A 20172-nucleotide genomic window follows, 5' to 3' on the forward strand; every position below is an offset into this window, starting at 1 on the left:
ACCAGGTGAAGAGTCTGTGGCATAACGGAAACAGGAAGGAGCCCTCCACCCACGGCTCAATCCTCATTGGTGGCCCTGAGGAGCCCCCTCCCAAGGGCTGGAATGCAAATCCAAACACTAAGAGCCTGGTGAGGACTGAGCTCCCATCCCAGCTGCAAGGGCCTGGGGCTGCCCAGGGCTCCGTGGCGCTGGCTCTGGGTGGTGCTGAGGAGCAGTGAGGGCTAGGCCTCCATGCGCACCTGCAGGCCGGTGCTCGCAGCTCTTCCTGGAAAGCCAGAGCCCCTTGTCACAGGACTTTGCCAGTCTCTTTACAGTTCACAAAGGCGTTATGGAGAGTTAGTTGCACACGGGTTGCTTAAACATGAAAATCCTTCTCAGCTGGTCACCTGAGGTTGGAGGTCCCACAGGACCCTCCATCTGGAGTCTGTGCTGGCTCATCTTGGCCGAGAGCCTCTCCTCCCTGCAGGGAATCCAATAGGGGATGTGGACATGACTACAGCCTCTTCGCTCTGGGGGAAGCTGTGGGAAGGCTTCCAGCTCACTGCGGATTCTAGTTCCTTGTCTAGAAGGGGTTTGAGATAAGACAAGCTCGGAAGAAAAAAAGCCAGGCAGCAGTTTCTGGGCAGCTTCTATCCTGGGGTGAGAGCCTGTGTGTTGTGTGTGTGTGGTGTGTGTTGTGTGTGTGTGTGTGTGAGAGAGAGAGAGAGAGAGAGAGAGAGAGAGAGAGAGAGAGAGAGAGAGAGAGAGAGAGAGAGAGAGAGAGAGAGAGAGGGAGAACACACAGCCACCTAGTCCAGGGGCCAGTGCCCAGCTCAAGAGCTTTCCCACAAGCCAATCCTGCTGACACCCCTCCTCTCCCTAGGCCTCAGGGGGAGGGCACTGCTGTGTGCTGTGCTGATGGCAAGTCTCAAAGTCTGTATAAAAGGAAATGGAGACAGGTGGGCTGGTCCAGAGTTAAGTCCCAGGACCCCTACCCCATGTGAGGAAGAGGGGGTCAGAGGGTAGACCGGAGAGGTGGGGGGTGGGGTGTCTACGGCTTAGTGTATGTAGGCTCGGTACACGGCAGACATATCGTTGTCAGACTGGTCCAATGCCTTGGCTCTTTTGTACACCTGGGGAAAAAAAACAGGTGAGGGTCAGTTTCTGGCCGCAGAGCTCTGTAAAGACCCAGACCTGACTCCTGCAGGCAGTTCTAGACGTGGCTGGCAGGCACATCTTGGAGCTGAGGCTGTCTGGGTATGAATCCTGCCTTGACCTTGGGCAAAGCACCTCAGTTTCTCTGTGCCTCAGCCACTGCTTCTTGATCTGGAGAAGGTAACAGCACCAACCTTCACTGGATTGGGAAGATGAAATGTACTTCTGGATGGAAAAGCTCACTGTTATTAGTAATTTAATAATGTCCCTTCCTGCAGATGACCCTCCAAGGACTTCCCATGTTATCCTCTGGGCCATTGTCCTTACTGTTTCCTCTGCATAGAACACTTTTCTCTCAGTGTAAGTGGCTCCTTCCCAGTCGCTCAAAGGCCTTCCCTGACCGCCCCACCTAAAGTAGTAGCCACGCCCACCACTTCCCCCTCACCTCTCTCTCTGCTTTATTTGTGTGTCTTATGCCCTGAAATGCTTATGTGCTTACCCTGTGCCTCCTTCCATTAAAATCTAAGTGCCACAGGAAGGGAAACAGCTAGCTACACACCGACTTGTCCCCAGAGCCTAGAACAGTGCCTGGCAATTAACAGCTCAGGTCTGTCAACTCAGAATGAAGGCTAAATGAAGACATTTAAAGATAGAAGAAAATCATTACAGCAGACCAGCATTATAAAAAATTCCAAAGAAAGTTCTTTCAGTGGAAAGTAAATAACATCAAAGAAAAACTGGAAATGGAAAATGTAGAGAAACATTAAATTTTTCTCTTGCTATGTTGCCCAGGCTGGCAGATAAAAAAAATTTTTTTTCCCTTTAAATTTCTTTAAAATGCATATGACTGCTTAAAGTAAAAAATCTCAACATTGTCTAGCAGGTTTAAAACAAAGGCAGACATAATATGGACAACATCTATATCTCAAAGAGGGGGTTCTCACCTACAGGCGCTTTCAACTTGTGGCAATTCTGCCCCCAGGGGACATGGTAAGGTCTGGAGACATTTTCTATGTATTGAAGGGGTGCTACCGGCATCTAGCAGGTGGAGGCCAGGGATGCTGCTAAGTGCACAGGACAACACTCCCTGACCCCCCAGAATATCAGCAGTGCCGAGAAACCCACCTCAGAGGATGAGGGAGGAGGTAGTAAATGGATCTATGTGGTTGCAAGGTTTCTGTAATATGTTTTATGGGAAGCGGTACAAGATTAACTCCAAGCAGGCTGTGAAGTTAAGGACGTATATTGCAACCTCTACAGCAACTACTAAAACATAATACAGAGGTAAAGTCAAAAAGCCAACAGCTAAATAAAAATGGAATTCTAATGAGTATTTATTTATTTATTTATTTACTGAGACAGAGTCTCGCTCTGTTGCCCTGGCTAGAGTGCCATGGCGCCAGCCTAGCTCACAGCAACCTCAAACTCCTGCGCTCAAGCAATCCTATTGCCCCAGCCTCTCAAGTAGCCGGGACTACAGGCATGTGCCACCATGCCCAGATAATATTTTCTATATATTTTTAGTTGTCCAGCTAATTTCTTCCTATTTTTTAGTAGAGATGGGGTCTTGCTCTTGCTCAGGCTGGTCTCGAACTCCTGACCTCGAGCGATCCTCCTGCCTCGGCCTCCCAGAGTGCTAGGATTACAGGTGTGAGCCACCAGGCCCTACCTCTAGTAAGTATTTAAATAACCCAAAAGAAGGCATTCAGAAAGGAGGAACAGAAAAACAAAAAGGCAACAAACAGAAATGAAATGATAAAATGGTAGCTCCAAATCCAACTACTTATCACTATAGCGACTAACTGTTAAAATACTAGTTAACCTTCAGTTCCTGACCTTTAGCTCCTAAAAGTGTAGAGCACACTGTCCCAGTGACCTGAAAGCACTCTGCTCCACTGAGAAATTAACCAGAACACCATTTCCAAGCCAATGAATTCTATGGACTCAGGGTGGAGGCAACTCGGGAACCTCCTCAAAGAGCAGCTTTCCCAGACCAAGCCAGACATGAAACCGTTCAGAGATAACTGAAAATGAGTTATCTTATTGGCCAAAAATTATAAAATTCACAAAGAATTCCACTGCCGTAAGAGAATCTACAAGTAGAACAAACAGGACAGACTTGACACAGAATTCAGAGACAGAAGATTTTAAACTATGAAAAGACAGAAAGAATAACACTTTTTTGTCTTTTTTTTTTTTTACTTTTTTTTTTTTTTTGCTGGAATAAACCACTTGAGACCTGAGTCAAAATGTGCCTTGGTTGACAGCACTTGAGAAACAGCTTCTAACATAAATACATGTTTCATGTGTGTTTTACAAAATGTCCTTTTTATTATAATCGTATGGTAAAGACAAATATTGCTCAGCTGGTTTTTGTTAAGATTAACCTTCTATCAAGATGAGCTAAGAAAGCTGAGCTTCTACCCTAAAAAACTGTTCTCAAAAGTGCCTGTGTAGGCCGGGTGCAGTGGCTCACGCCTGTAATCCTAGCACTCTGGGAGGCCGAGGCGGGCGGATCATTTGAGCTCAGGAGTTCAAGACCAGCCTGAGCAAGAGCGAGACCCCGTCTCTACTAAAAATAGAAAGAAATTATATGGACAGCTAAAATATATATAGAAAAATTAGCCGGGCATGGTGGCGCATGCCTGTAGTCCCAGCTACTTGGGAGACTGAGGCAGGAGGATTGCTTGAGCCCGGGAGTTTGAGGTTGCTGTGAGCTAGGCTGACGCCATGGCACTCTAGCCTGGGCAACATAGTGAGACTCTGTGTCAAAAAAAAAAACAAAAACAAAAAAGTGCCTGTGTAGCTGCTTAATAAATATGTCATTTGAAAAAAATGCTAAACATTCTGATCAAAAGGCAGATACTCTCAGAAGGAGTAAAAATGCTACAGACCATCTACACAAGACACAGGTAGGAATGGAGAGAAAAAGGTGCCCCACGAAAACAATAAGCCTGAGAAGGCCACAGCAGCCGTGTCAATGCCAAACAAAAGACTTCGAGACAAAGACCAAGAGTGCCATTTCACGGTGATGAAAGGGGAAACCCACCAGGAAGACACAACAGTCATAACTGGCTGGAACCTCACAAGAGCTTCAAAGACTAAGCAAAAATGGGCAGAATTAAAGGGAGGAACAGACAATCCCACAATCACAGTTGGAGATTTTAACAGCTTTCTCTCAAGAATTGAAAGAACTGGATAAAAAGGTCATAAAGATGTGAAAAACATCACCAACTGTCTTGTCCTAACTGACATCTGCAGAACAGTCCACCTAGCCACCACAGAACACACATTCTTTTCAAGTACACATGGTGCATCCACCAGGACAGACCATTTGCTGGGACATAACACAAGTCTGATTAAATGTAAAGTTTAAAAATCATATGGGACCAGGAACAGTAGCTCACACCTGGAATCCTAGCACTCTCAGAGGCCAAGGTGGGAGGATCACTTGAGCTCAGTTCAAGACCAGCCTGAGCAAGAGCAAGACGCCATCTCTACTAAAAATAGAAAAATTAGCTGGGCATCATGGTGCATGCCTGTAGCCCCAGATGAGTCAAGAGGAGGATTGCGTGAGCCTAGTAGTTTGAGGCTGCAGTGAGCTGCGATGATGCCACTGCACTCTACCCATGGCAACAAAGCCAGACTCTGTCTCAAAAAAAAAAAAAAAAAAAAAAAAAATCATACAGGGCATGTTCTTTGGCCATACAGAAATAAATTAAAAACAAATAAACACTAGGTATCTAGGAAAGCCCCAAATATTGGACAAACTTTTAAACGCAGGTCAAAGAAGAAATCACAAGGGAAACATGGCTCAGAGGAAATTTATAGCTTTAAATGCTCATGTTAGAAACAAACAAGGTCTAAAATCAATAACTTAAGAGCAAAGAAAAGCTGAACTAAGTAGATGGAAGGAAATAAAAAAACTGAAACTGCAGGACGCTGGCACTTGGCCCACACCCTCTGCCAAGTTACCTCGTTGGCTGCAGCTGCCATGGGAGTTGGATGGTTGACGGCATCGCCCAGCGCAATGGCCAAGCGCAAATCCTTCTGAATGTATTTCAGGTAGAAATCAGGCTTAAAGTTTCCTTGCAGGATATCTGAAGAGAAAAAGCTACTTATAGGAAGACATCCAAGGACCCTAAAAAACTCATCTGCAGTACATCAGGGCTCAATATCCAGCAATTCTAAGTAGCACAACCCTCCTGGCCTCTCCTGCACCCTCAGACACCCAAGAGCTGGAGCTGCCAGGTTGTGCCGCCAAATCCCACCCATTGTCTCTCTGGAGCTCCTCTGACTAGGGGCGTGGACTGACTGGAGATGGGCATCTTTCATACTCAATGAATTGAAGAACAAATGTTCTGTGACAGTTGCCTGACGCAGTTTCCCAGCTCTAATCAAAAATCAAATGCAAGAAGAGGGACCAACGGCAACTTACTTTGGCACTTCTGGTCCAGAAAGATGCTGGCCAACTGTCCTTGATTGAGGATGTCCAAGAGTGTCTGCTGGGACTGGCCTGTCACCTGGGCCAGGGTCAGCCCCTCAGCGATGGTGGCCATGAAGCTCCCTTGGACCATGTTCACAATCAGCATCATCTTGGCTGCGTTGCCAACTTCACCTGCTCAGGGCAAAGAGTCATGGTCACATCCCAAGAATCCGTAGCCAGGGTATCTCTGCCCACCCGCACTCTTGCACCATCTCTGCACCCAGGGGAGGCCCCATTCACCTGCCCCTGACAGACCGGCTCTTCCTCCTTCCAGGCACTGACTATGCAAGTCAGAAGAAACCTGCCCCTGGGGCCCCTGGCAGAAAGGCCGTATGGGATTGATGCTGTAATCAGTGTGGTACAGAGGAGACGTCCCCTCCGCCCCCCAACCCAGCCTCCAGGCCTGCTGTGGCCTGATGAGTGGGCAGGCATGTTACCTAGAAAGAAGGAGGTCTTCCCCATTGCCTGGAAGCAGCTGCTGCAGTCCTCGTACAAGCCCCTATCTCCAGCTGCTAAGATCACCAACATCCCGTCATTAGACAGCTGCTGATTCCCTGAGACTGGTGCTTCCAGAAAGCGGCCCCCCCTGGATACAATCACCTGGAAAGGAAAGTTACAGCTTCTATAGGCCTTGCCTCTCACAGGGCTCTCCAAACAGGGAGCAAGGAGTGTCCCTGGGTGGCCGTGGCTTCTCATCACTCCTTCCAGAGTTAAAGGGTGGGAGCACCACATGGAGGTCCCAAAGCCAACAACTGGACCCAGGGACTAATGGAGTGGAGGGTCAGACAGGCTGTCCTCCAACAGAAGCACAAGTCACAAAGCAGTAATGAGAGAGAAGCTGGGGTCTCCACACAAGCTCCCACTGAAAGACCAAAACTAGAACCTACCACGACCATGCTAATGGCTCTCTTGAACACACTGCCTACGGACACTCCCCTTCTCTGACCACCCTCAGAATGTAACGGATCCAAAGTCACTACTCCCTGGCCCAGATGCTCAGGAAGGAGGGATACTTTGCTAGTATCAACTGTAGACAGCTGCTTGAACCACAAATGCCAAGCTGGTGGCCTGGACTGGTTCTCACTGTAAGGCTGGCAGTTCCAGGACCCGATGCCCATCGCAGTCGTGTAGTAACTTCCCATGGCTGTTGAGACCAGCTGCAACCTTGAAGGTAGAGCGTGAAGACAGGCTAGTCCCAAGGCCACGGGTCTCTCGTCTCTCTGGCTTTGGTGCTAGAGTAACCAAATTGCCCACACTTGTGCACGGTCAGCCTGGGTCTTGGGCTCCAACAGAAAGGATGCTGGAGAGCCAGCCCCAACAAGGCTACCTGGGCCAGCTCGGTGACCGTGTCAGCGTCCACCGTTGACATGTCCACGTAGCACTTTCCAGGGCGGATCCCTTGCAGCACACCACTGGGGCCCAGCACCAGCTGTAGGGACACAAGGGAGAAGCAATAGCCCAGGCTCCCAAACAGATGCTCAGGAGCCCCTACAGACCTAAGATGAGAATGCTGTCGCTTTTTTGGTTCATTTCCTATTAGAAGTTAACTATTAAGGCCAAAAAAGGACAACAATTAAATAAGCAAGGGTTAGGAAAGCACCCCAGGATGCTCCCATTTATCTTTAAAAACAATGTGTGAGTGTGCATTTCTTTTTATTAAAAATCCCCCATTTAAGACTGAACCTAAGTATTTATTTTTAAAGGCTTCTTTGGATTTATTTGGATTAAACTAGTCACTGGTTTAGCAAGAAGACCTACTGCACTTGAACTTTTAAAACATACAAATACAGTGATAGCTAAACATAGAAACTTGGCACTTGGACCAAAGGCACACTCAACCCCAAAGCTTCCAGCTCGACAAGAATACATGGAGCCTGTGCAAGAACCATGTCAGCACAGACATCAGCACCCGAGTAGTTTTCATCCCTTGTTCTGAACTAAAGGAAGTCTGCATTCAATTTATGCCAACACCCCCCACAATGGGAGATGGCCCCAGGATGGAAAATTCAACCCCCGACATGCAGACACTCACTCGGTGTGTAGGGGAGAAGGGGAGGAGACCAGCCAGTTCTCCTGGCTGTGACCTGAGTCGCTGAGGGAAGGGAGGGGATCCTTACGTCCTTGGCTGCCTTGGGATCCGACACACAGGCGAAAGTGATGTCACAAGTTGAAACAACTTCAGCGGGGGTTCTTCCTAGGCGGGCCCCCTCCTGGATGAACAAATCACACTGCAAAAGTCACAGATCCTAATGTGAGCTGCAGGCAGTGCACCATAAACATGCCGACTAGGCCAGAGATACACCGACCAGCCCTCCTGGCCAGCCTCACAAGGCAGGAGGCTGAGGCCAGAAGCCTGGGTCACAAGACTGGACACCTGCCTTCTTGAGAAAGTGGATGGGGTCTCTTAGGGAACACCCTGTAGTGTGCTTCTGCACAATGGGTGCCTAGAACGCTGTGCTGCGTTACAGGAAGCATAAGACAAGTGTCTGCTGAAGGTCTGCTGCGTAAAGAACAGGGTGTGAGCAGTACCCAGCCCTGGACCCGGCCCCTGTGGGCTATCCTGGCTGTGGCAAAATCTACGCTGTCAGCACTCCGCTGAAGAAGCGGGGCTGGGCGGGGAGGCCAGCACCTAGCTGCCACTCCTCTTTGGGCTCTCTCCACACTGCGGCAGGGTGAAACTTCTGGGGGGCCTAAAAGTACTAACTTTCCTGATGAGTGAAATCACCGAGAGCATCCCATAACAAAACACATCATTAACATTTTGGTGTATTTCCTTTTTCCACAGCATTTGAAAAAGTAATTAGAATAATGGGGGCCTACTATTGTTTCCAATTTTTGTATTTTGTATGATTCCATTTATCCATATTGTAGTCTTTCATAATTATTGTTGACAATGGATGACTGTAGAGTATTTCATGGAGAGATATAATTTAATTTACCTAACAGCTCCCCTGAAGTTTAATATCTAGCTTTTGTTCAATCTTAAAGTGACACCAACAAAGATCTTCACATACAAAGCTTCTCTGTTTTGAATTTAGGTCTCCATAAAACAAGTTTCAAAGTGGTTTTAATTTTTTTTTTTTTTTTTGAGATAGAGTCTCGCTCTGTCACCTGGGCTAGAGTGTAGTGACATCATCGTAGCTCACTGTAACCTCAAACTCCTGGGCTCAAGTGATCCTCCTGCCTCAGCCTCCCAGAGTGCTAGGATTACAGGTGTAAGCCACCACACCCGGCCTTCTAAGTGGTTTTAAAGTTCTTAACAAAAATAGACAAATCCCTTTTCAATGGAACTGTGTCACTTTATAAGGACCATCAGCCAGCTCTCAGATTACAAGCACTAAGTATATAATTTAAAAACAACAAATCAGCATCCATAAACACATTTAAAAAATTTTCTACTTGACAACTTAACCAGTCAAAATGGCTACTTTTTGTCTGATACATTTTCATTACTCTTGATTACTGAAATTTTTCATACCTTTGCTTTCTTTTATGAGCTATTCTTTTGTCTTAGTTATCAAACTATGTGTTTGATAAAATCAATATATTACCCTTTTCCTATCATATTTGCCACAAGCACTTCTAGTTGGTATACCTTTCAATATTGTTTATTTTTATTTAGGGAATATTATGAAAAAAATCTACTGATCTTTTTCTTCAGTGATTTTTTTATTGCTTCTAGGTTTAGAAAGATCTATGTTAATATTTATTTTCTTCTAGTTTTTCTCCTTTAAATAAATTAATGCAGTAATTGAGTTGCAATATATTTTTGTAGGTAGGAAATGAGATTAGCATGCATTTCCCCAAATTTCTAACCAGTTGCCCTGAACATAACTTACTGAACAACCCTTCACTCTGCCTCACTGATCGGAAATGAGCTGTGCTCGGCCAGGGGATACCTGAGGCTGCCCGGTCTACTTGCAGTGTCTGGGTCTCAGCTGCAGCCTTGCAGTAAAGTAGCTTTATGTCATGTTTTCACCTCTGTTTGAGGAGGGTCCTCCTCATTACTCTTTCTTTTCTGAAATTAAAGCTGTTTCCTGGCTGGGTGCGGTGGCTCACGCCTGTAATCCTAGCACTCTGGGAGGTCGAGGCGGGCGGATTGTTTGAGCTCAGGAGTTCAAGACCAGCCTGGGCAAGAGTGAGACCCCGTTTCTACTAAAAATAGAAAGAAATTATATGGACAGCTAAAAAATATATATGTAGAAAAATTAGCCGGGCATGGTGGCGCATGCCTGTAGTCCCAGCTACCCGGGAGGCTGAGGCAGGAGGATTGCTCAAGCCCAGGAGTTTGAGGTTGCTGTGAGCTAGGCTGACACCATGGCACTCTAGCCTGGGCAACAGAGTGAGACTCTGTCTCAAAAAAACAAAACTGTTTCCTATTGTTCCAAAAGAACCGGGGTGGGGGGGGATATATATATATATATATACACACACATATATATATATATAAAAATACATATATATATACATACATATATATATGTATATACATATATATATATAGTTTTTTTTACACAGGGTCTCCCTCTGTCACCTGGGCTAGAGTGCAGTGGCATCATCACAGCTCACTACAGCCTCAAACTCCTGGGCTCCGGCGAACCTTTTGCCTTAGTCTCCTGAGTAGCGGGGGCTACAGATGTGCACCACCAAAGCCGGGTAATTTTTTCTTTTTTTTATAGAGATGGAGTTTCACTATGTTGCTCAGCCTGGTCTCAAACTCCTGGCCTCAAGAGATCCTCCTACTTCAGCCTCCCAAAGTGCTGGGATTACAGGTGTGAACCACTGTGCCCAGCCACGAGTAATTCTTTTTTTTTTTTTTTTTGAGACAGAGTGTCACTTTGTTGCCCGGACTAGAGTGAGTGCCGTGGCATCAGCCTAGCTCACAGCAACCTCAAACTCCTGGGCTTAAGCGATCCTACTGCCTCAGCCTCCCTAGTAGCTGGGACTACAGGCATGAGCCACCATGCCCGGCTAATTTTTTTGTATATATATTTTTTAGTTGGCCAGATAATTTCTTTCTATTTTTAGTAGAGACGGGGTCTCACTCTTGCTCAGGCTGGTCTCGAACTCCTGACCTCGAGCGATCCACCCGCCTCGGCCTCCCAGAGCTAGGATTACAGGCGTGAGCCACCGCGCCTGGCTGCCCACGAGTAATTCTTATCAAGATCTTTTAAAAAATTCCACGAGGATTGTCATAGGATTAAATGGCTTTTGAACGATAATATTTACTAAGTACGTACGCCTGGATTTCCTGGTTACCCTAGCCTGTGGCAGTAGCAGGGCTTTAGAAGAATGTTGGAATCACGACAGGAATCCTGCCAGTGGGGCCTTGGTGCCTGCTTTCCCCGGGTCCCTCCAATGCTCCAACCACTTCTCTGTTATTCTTGAAAAGGACATTATTCCAGCAAAGTGAAGTTGTTACTGTGCCTGGAACATTTTTAATTCCAGGTTATCAACTCTCCTTTCAGTAACCACACCTCATCGCAGCTGGCACTGCGGCTAAACTGCTCGCAGGGCCGCGGCACCTCCCGTGCACACGCAGTAGGCCCGCCCCTTTCACTGGTCCGTGCTCAGTCACACCATGTTCCTTAACAGCCTGGTACTTTCCCAGTCCCTCTTCCTTCGCTCCATGGAAGAGGTACAGGGCTTTGGTTTTCTGGTCCTCAGATTACGGTTCTCTACCTTTCCTTGGATGAGAACTTGATGGGCACCATGGCCTCTCCCTGTCACAAAAGGCACTCGCCACCTTAGGTTGAGAACTTCTAAACTCATGCTGTGCAATATGGCAGCCACTAGCCACATGAGGCTATTTAAATTTAAATGAAATAAAATTAAAAATCCAATTTTTCAGTTGTACTAGCCACGCTTCAGATGTTCACCCGCCAGACATGGCTAGCAGCCACTGCACCGGACAGCACAGACAGGAATGTCACCTTCACTGCAGCATGCTCCGTCGCATCACACTGTTCAGCACAGCCCGAACAGCAGAGTACAATGCAGCCATGAAAAAGAACAAAGCAGACCTATCTATATGCTCCATACGAATGACATTCACTATATATAGAGGTATATATTTGCATATGCATGGTAAAAAGGATACATAAACCTAACATGAGCTACCTTGGGTAATGGCAGGGACCCCTGAATATTTTTAAATATTTAGTTTTTATCATAATATCCTAAGCTTGTATAATACATCTCTATCTCTACCTGCCTGGACTAAAAGCTTGGCTTCTGGGCTACTGCACAGGCTGAGCAGAAACAACAGGAGGGGGTTCCTACCCTTAGGGTGACCCCCACACTCCCTCACCTGACAAGCACCACCCCTGAATGCTTACTTTCTCTGCAGTGCGGTTCCAGACAGTGACCGTGTGACCCATTTTTAGCAAGTTGGAGACGATGCCACTTCCCATGAGGCCAAGGCCCAGAAATCCTATCCTGAAACAGACAGAGACTGGTCAGGGCGGAGGGGGAGGGACAGGCTGCAGATGTTTCTTTCATGCAGCACGACACTGGCTCCCCAGTAAAGCTGGGGGTAGGGGACCTCAGACTGCCAGAAACTGCACTCGGTGTGCTGTCACTGTGTCTGCAGAGCCAGGGGCACCACATCCACACCACACTTTTTCTTATCATGCCATGGTCTACAGGTGTCCCTAGATGTAAATGGGCATTTCTAAACCCTCGACTGCCACAGAAAAGTGACACTGGTTCAGAGCAAGGCTGCCAGGGCAAGTCCTCTTGCTGCTCTGATAGAGAGTCTGAGCTTACAATGCCATCACAGGGAGAAGCAGACATTCGGACCTTTCCCATCTTCCTGTCATCAGCAGAGGCAGGCCTTGTCCCTGCTCTCCAAAGCTAAGTCCTTTGCCCGAGCGTTGGACCCGATCCTTGCCAGTGCACCAGTCCTCCTTCCCACATCCAGCTTCTCCCAAACCTCCTGTCTCTCCACAGCCCCTCGACCTACAGGTGCATCCCAACCCTGTGATGGAAACGCTTGGCAGACAAGCTGCTCTGCGCGTCCGAAGCCTGCCCACTCCTGCAACCCTAGAACTGGGCGCTGGTCGGCACTACTGCTACCTCCACACACTCTGACAGCTGATTTTTATCTTGCCCAAACATCCTTTTTGGTTCTTGCACATCTTTACCTCTCCTTGAGTGTGACAATAGCTAAAGATGCCTTTTTCCTCACTTCTGACCACACCATGTGCAAGTTTTTAATACGGCCCCTTCTAGCTCTGGCCATCCTCTGTAGCTCCTCCACCTGGAACCTGCTGTCCTCCTGCAGTTTTGGTCTTCTGGAATCACCCCTGCAGTCACCTTTGCAAATGGGCTCCTCCACTCAGAGGCTCCCCTCACGCCTGCTGGAATACCTGCTGCTCACATTCTCCCTGTCCCAGTCTGTACTAAGTTGTTTGAACCAAATGTTGAAAAGTGAACTCACTACCCTCCTCACCAACTTAGGCCCCCTTGCCCACTAAGTTTCAAGCCAAGGCTTAAAAACAAGCAGGTATTTCGTCATTCATGGCTATCTGGGTAGTGCAACATTCTCCTATGATTTTATATTTTTGTATACACACACACACACACACACACAAAATTATTTCTTTTTTCCTAGACACAGGGTCTCCTTCTGTCACCTAGACTGGCGTGCAGTGGCCTGATCGATCATAGCTCACTGAAGCCTTGAACTCCTAGGCTCAAGTGATCCTCTTGCCTCAGCCTCCCAAGTAGCTGGACCCATGGGTGTATGCCACCACACCTGGCTATTTTTTATTTTTTGTAGAGATGGGGTCTTACTAGGTTGCCCAGGCTGGTCTTGCAATCCTCCCACCTCGGCCTCCCAAAGTGCTTGAGCCCAGGAATTTGAGGTTACAGTGAGCTGTGAACTCCCTACTGCACTCCAGCCTGGGTGACAGAGAGAAACCCTGTCTCTAAAAACCATACACATACAAATTCTTGGGCTCCACCCCAGACCCAGTGTCTGAGAAGCCCCAGGGGTGGGGCCCAGCAATCAGAGCGTGACAAGCCGCCTCCCAGGAGACACTGAGGCAGAGGACAGTCTGAGAACCACTGCACCAAGTGCTCCCTGTGCTTCTTTCTCTTGGGTTATGGAACCAATCCCTTGGCTATGCTCAAGGGAGACACAACTGTAGATTTATACAACAATTTCTCTGTCCTACAAGTCAAATTGCTCCCAGGCAAATCATTATTAATAAGAATTACAACTTCCCATCTTTCCATTCAATCACAGTGACGGCTTGAACACAATCTTTAAAGAGACCCTTCGGGGTCACCTCCCCCACCCACAGCAGAGCCAGAGCCACAGGAGGCCTTTTCATCAAAGGTCCTACTTTTTGTCTGTGGGTGTGATGCTGCCATTCACGGCTGTGCTGTCAGCTGCCTGGATGGAGGTGGAACCAGTTTCCTAGGGACGGGAAGCACAAATCACCAAGTCAGTCTGCCCATGGTTTAAGGCCCCAGATGAAAATAAAAATGGAGAGGCGTGGAACCTACATACCTCTTCACATATTTTCAATTTCTTTGTGATTGCCTGGTAACAGACAGCTGGCTAATAAAGAGAGAGAAAAAACACACTTAATAAAATGAAGACTTCACCAGTCTTCATTTTAATTCCCCTAAAAGGTTAGGCCTAAAGTTTGAAGTTAACATTGAATATTTACTTGTTGTGTACTTTTACTGAACTCCAGACATATACTACAGAGCTTATTACCTCATTCAATTCTCCATGCAACTCTACAAGGTTCTTTTGCTGACCATGACGTTGACAATCAGAGGTCTTAAGTCACATACCCAGAGTTACAGAGCTTGGAGCCCAGATCTTGTTCAACTTCAAAGCCATAAACTATCATCAGATACTAGCAGGGCTCAGCCTAACCCACGACACTGCAGACTTCAGGAAAACTTCCCTCTGCATCTGTAGGACTTGAAGACTGTCTCGACCAGTGACCCTCAGGATCTGTCCACGAAGTAATATGGTTTACTTCATGGGGCCCAATAGTTCATGATGTTTCGTTTCTGCCCTGGACTCTACAGATAACTGCAAATGTTGCAACCACACAGCTAGGTGAGTTTTCAAAGTTTTTGGGGGGTATATTTTTAGTCTCAAAAATGCCTGATTCACTAGTAGGCCTACTCTGTGACTTTTTGTCTAGTTGGTCTGGGCAGGGTACAGGCAGAGCCTAACTTTTCCCACTAGCAGGGAGAGGTCTCAGGGGAGGGGCACTCTCCCCTCAGGCTAGCCCTGATCAAGGACTGAAAGCCTCGAAGAGCAACTCACCTTCTCTGTTTGGCTCAGCAGGAAATGATGGAAATGAGGATCTGCATCTTTAACAGGCTGAAACCAGAAAACAACTAAATAAAACAAGTTCTCTTCCACCAAAAGTCACTTCATTCTGCCTATAACTGGACTCTCCTCTGGCTAAAACACCTCTGGGTTCTGTTCTCTTTTTTTTTTTTTTACAACTGTCTAGAAACTCTTTTCCCATTTTTGGACTGTCTTCAAAGTGGAAAGGAATAGATGCTTTTGCCAGGTTGGCATGCAAATTATTCCAGTAATACTGTGGGAAAACTGTTCAAAAGCATACTAGTATTTTTTAAATTCAGTATTCACCAGGCACTTCAGATAACTCAGCAAGACTAAGTCACATCAATTCACAGGACGCTTCCAATTTTAGGTTTTTGGCCTACTTGTATCTAGTACCAGTGATCAATATTGACAGAGAAATAGAGTAGCAATGAGTACAGATCTCCAAGGGCTTTTCACAATTATGTCCAGCAACGGGTGCAGCCACACCAAGAATAACATAACTAAACATCAAAGTTGTATTTATGGATGAGAGAGTGTTTATAAAATAATAAGTAAAAATAATTTGTGGAATGATCCCATTTTTGTGAAAAGCAACCCTATCCCCAACAACCAAAATGACTCATAGGTATATAATCACATACATGAATGCTGAGTGGGCATAATCAAAGGTCTGAAATCAGTTATCTCAAACTTAACAGCGCTCACCACAAAGGGTGAAGATTTTTACTTTTTATCTCATGGACTTTTGTTCTGTTTTGCAATTAAAAAAAAGCGCCTCACATACAAGAGAAGGGGAAAAAAAGGAAAAGGGGATCACAATAGTAACACCAGGAACCCGCAGGAAAGCTCCTACCTCACTGGCAGTCGGCTGCCACTTAAATGCCGCCATTGGTCCGGCCATCATCCCCTTGACGGTACTGGACTCAGGGATGGTGAGATCCTACAGAGGGAGAGGCAGAGCACCAACATGCTTTGCTTCCTTGAAATCACATTCAACCCCGAACTGAAGCCCTAGCAAGCCCCACGGTCTGCCTGTAAGTTCAGCTACCCAGGAAAGGTTCTGATGACTACTCCTCAGGAGAATAAGTTCTTCCCACCAACACAAAGTGAGTATTTCTTCTGCACTCTTGAAATAACGTGTTCCTACGTCTAAATTTCACAAGGATAGAGATAATTAGAGAGCCCAACTATGGTCGGTAGTGTTGTTAGCCAAGTCGCCGAGAGAATTCCTTATGGCGAATAATGAACATTAACAGTACTGGCCTCAGAAGGAAGCCACCCTATCTCAAAAAATGAATAAAGCCACATGACGCTGATGAGATCTGCCCAAATTTCACAGCTACTGTGTGACAAAGCCAGAACTAGACCCCAGGGCAGTGGGAACCCAAGAGCCCGGAGCTCTCCTGAGACTGGCGCAGGGAGAAGGCCTAGTGGAAGCAGCAGCTACTCCTCCCCAGCGGCCTGGCCCACGCTCTTCCCGGGCAAAGGGTCACCTTTCCAGCTCTGAAACCGGTCTGGTCCCTTCACCGTTCTGATGTTACCTTGTACTACTCTCCTTTCCCACGCCCTCCCAGCCACAGAGGCCCTCCTGATACACCCCTGCCCAAGCTGTTCCTCCCGAAGTTTTCCCAGTCATAGAAAACGGCCACTCCATTCCACGAAGTCGAGATCTTTAGTCTTTTTTGATGCCCCTCTCCTGCAATTCACGGGCAAAGATTGTGGCTTTACCACTGGGGATCTAGCCAATCCCTTCTCAACACCCCTGCTACTAATACCTAACCCCAGGCCACCATCACCTGTCACCTGGAGAGCTGCAAAAACAAACCTCCCTGCTTCCACTTACAGTCTAGGCCTTACACAGCACAGAGTGATCTTCTAAAAAGTCAAGTCAGACCATGTCACTCCTCTGTCTAAAACTGGCTTCCAGACTCAGGCAGTAAAGCTAAAGGCTTTATTATCATGGCCTACTAGAGAGGGGAGGGTCCTACATGTTCTGTAACCCCCACCCAACGTGAAGCTCTAATCTCATGTCCTATTTCTCCCCGCCCCCACTCTCCCATGCACTAGCACCCTGCTGGCCCTCCACCCTGCCTCCAGACACACCAGGCATGCACCTGCCACGATGCCTCTGCACTGCCGGGAACAGTATTCCAGGTTATCTCCTTGGCTCACAGACTTGAGATCTCTGTTGCAATGTTACCTTACCAGAGTGGCTTTACCCGACCTCTATCTTCCTCCAGTAGAACGTGATGCTGATGTTGATTACCATGATCGCAAACGCTTTTACAGGGCTTACTATGTGCCAGACATCACTGACAGTGCTATTTTATATGTACGTTCTCACATAATCCTCACCACCTCATAATACAGAACTATAATCACCTCTGCTTTACAGAAGAGAAAACCAAAGCACGGAGAGCTTAAGTAGCGTTGCTTAAGGTCACAGAGCTAGTCCTTGATGTGGTAGATAAATTTTAAACTCGGGGAATTTGACTCCAGGGTCTGTGCTATTAGAAGTATGTTCTAGGAAAGTGAGAACTTTGCCAGTTTTGCCCACTCTGTAGCCCACACCGGGAACCACGCCTGAAATGTAGTCAGGGTTCAGCATTCACTGAAGAAATGAATGTGTGTCTACCTGAGAGGGGCCTCACTGGACCTTTATGCGGCTTTCTCTCCAGACACCTGGCCTAAGGTCCAGCTGCTCAATAAACATCTGCTGAATGCAGAGGTTCTGGGGAAAAAAATTCCCAGTGAAATGCTGCCCAAAAGAATTTTCTGCAACGATGGGTGTGTTTTTTATCTGTGCTGTCTGACACAGTAGCTGCTAGTCCCACGTCACTGTGGAGCACCCGAAACAAAGACTGTGTGATGCAGAAATGAATTTTAACTTGTATTTAAATTTCAATGGCCATTACTTGCCTAAGGCCACAACGACACCACAGGAGCAAGGTGAACACAGCTCGCACGGTTTCAAATTGCTGCTCTTTGTAAGAGAGCTGGATGCAGCTCTCTCAGCAAAGTCCAGACATGACCCCAGCCTTCGCCTGCCTATGTGTAACTGACACCTCCACCACGGAAGCCAGCCTTTCCCGTTAATCCTCACGGGGCAGGAGATCACACCCCGGATGGCACTCATCTGGGGCTCTGCCTGGTCCTCAGCCTATACGGCTGCTCACTGTTTCTGAAGATAGCTCGACAGCCAGGTGACAATGACTATAGTAATAACACACACACTCTTTGGAGACTACAGGATAGGTCAGACTGTAAGATGCACCAAAATTGCAAAGCCCCTGGAGGTGCTGAACTCAAACAGCTTCCTTTTCCTGCTGATAGATCCTACCGCTACAGGCCAGGCTAAGCACAAAGACCACTCAGAAGAGTTGTCTCCAAGGGTCAGCAGCAGGCAGAGCTCCTGGACCAAAACCTGGCTAAACATTACAGGGATATCTTGTTTTACTGTGCTTCGCAGACATTGCAATTGTTGTGGCAACCCTGGGTCGAGTGAGTCTGTTGGTGCCATTTTTCCAACAGCACGTGCCATTGTCTCTGTGTCAGCACTGTTTCGCAATAGAGCATTTTTAATGAAGGTATCTACTTTTTTTTAAGACATAATGCTACTGCACACTTAATAGACTACAGTATAGTGTAAATGTAACTTTTATCTGCACTGGGAAACCAAAAATTTTGTGTGACTTACTTTATTGCAATATTTACTTTATTGTGGTGGTCTGGAATCAACCTACAATATCTCTGAGGTGTACTGCCTCCCAAATTCAACAATTCAAACTGAAGCACAAATTGCTTTTTATTGGGAGCTTGTGAGTGGGTAGGCAGCAGCCCCTGGGGCTGCACTAAAACGACCTCTGGGCTCTTACAGCAAAACTGGCTATTGTTTATGAAAGAAATGTAACAACACTGATCAATTCTCACAATGGCCCTATGAGGCATGTTTAGTCATTATTCCTAAGGATCAGATTAGGAAACTGAGGCCAAGGCGCTTTGCCAAAGTCACATAACTGCAATTCAAACTCAGGGCCTTCATCCTAACCTCTCCTTTGTACTTCCCTTTATTCAAAAAGAAGTTGTTTCTCTCCAGGGTGACACAGGAGCTGGGGAGATGCATGGCTTCAGATGCCAGGCAATGTGGATTTGGGAAATACTATGAAATCTGACAGCCCAGATTCCCTTGGGATCCCAGGAGATAAATTCAAAGGTCCTATTACATTTTTTTTGAGGATCAAATTGGATCACAAAGCTCTTTGTGCACTCAGCTGGCAGTTCTTCTAAACCTCTGCTCCGGGCTCCTGATCATCTAGGAATGTCACTACCACAATTGTCCTCATCTACTCCTTTAGTCTTAGGTCACTGCACAGTGAGACGACCTTCCTCCTCTAACCCAGAGGCCACATGCTGGCAGCCCACAGGCTGAATCTAGCCCAGAGAGACGTCCCTTTGGACCCATTAAGTGTTTTTAAAATTTGAATTAGCTTCTAACATTTAAAATTGGGACATTTCACACAAAAGCTTGTATTTTTAGCTTCTCTTAAGAAAAACCAATCTGGCAACAACTGGCTGGAACCCTGTAGACAGCGCATGACCCTCAGACCCCCAACTCGGCAGCCTTCCTGCTCTTAGCACGGAGGCGGGTGAGGCTGCAGCACCTCACGCCTCAGCTGCTGCTTCTCACATCCCATCAGCTCACCTGCTTGCAAGACCTGCCCTGCCTCTCAGGCGTCTGCATTTTGAGCCCTGATCTGATGTCTAGGGTTTCATCATGGGCTCGTCACCCAGCTGTTTCCACCAGCCATCTGGCTTCTGTTCCCTTTATCCTGCTATTGACAATCCTCCCGTGTTCCTGACTAGACCAGCCCCTCATCTTGAAATTCTCTCCATGGGCTTTTAAGACTGGTCCCAAATCTTGTCAGCAAGGAGTCGAGAGATGCACCATTTCCACTTTATTTCTTCTGGCCAGCTCTCCTGACTCCTTTCCACACCGCCTGTAGTTCTCTGCATGGCAGGCTTCCGCCCCTCACTCTTTTCCCTCCTCCCTTTCCTGAGATAAATCCCACCTTGTCTCAGGGATTCAGGCACCCCTTCTACAGACTTGCCTCCCAAAGCTCCATCTCCAGTCCTGAGGGTTGCCTGGGCCTCACCTCAAGAGCTTCAAATCCAAAGCAGAACCTGGCCTCATTCCCCGTCAGCCAGCTCCACTTCCCCACTCCTC

At 47.1% G+C, this 20172-nt stretch overlaps 1 protein-coding gene across 6 annotated transcripts in view; it reads right to left on the reverse strand.

The window, feature by feature from the left end:
• Window positions 1-774: 774 nt before the first annotated feature.
• GLYR1 (glyoxylate reductase 1 homolog) overlaps window positions 775-20172 on the reverse strand; it is a 31597-nt gene continuing 12199 nt past the window's right edge. For 2 of the 6 annotated variants that reach the window (XM_045542517.1, XM_045542519.1), the window contains 12 exons: window positions 15802-15888; window positions 14919-14975; window positions 14139-14189; window positions 13972-14045; window positions 11959-12058; window positions 11554-11583; window positions 7738-7848; window positions 6948-7049; window positions 6058-6220; window positions 5573-5752; window positions 5110-5234; window positions 775-1112 (listed from right to left, as the gene is read on the reverse strand). In XM_045542517.1, coding sequence (XP_045398473.1) covers window positions 1038-1112; window positions 5110-5234; window positions 5573-5752; window positions 6058-6220; window positions 6948-7049; window positions 7738-7848; window positions 11554-11583; window positions 11959-12058; window positions 13972-14045; window positions 14139-14189; window positions 14919-14975; window positions 15802-15888 — 1155 coding nt within the window. In that variant the 3' untranslated portion in view covers window positions 775-1037. The remainder of the gene's footprint in view (window positions 1113-5109; window positions 5235-5572; window positions 5753-6057; window positions 6221-6947; window positions 7050-7737; window positions 7849-11553; window positions 11584-11958; window positions 12059-13971; window positions 14046-14138; window positions 14190-14918; window positions 14976-15801; window positions 15889-20172) is intronic. The other 4 variants (XM_045542521.1, XM_045542518.1, XM_045542520.1 and 1 more) reach the window with 2 other exon arrangements.

The sequence above is a fragment of the Lemur catta genome, chromosome 2 (genome assembly GCF_020740605.2).
Source record: "Lemur catta isolate mLemCat1 chromosome 2, mLemCat1.pri, whole genome shotgun sequence".
Taxonomy (NCBI): domain Eukaryota; kingdom Metazoa; phylum Chordata; class Mammalia; order Primates; family Lemuridae; genus Lemur; species Lemur catta.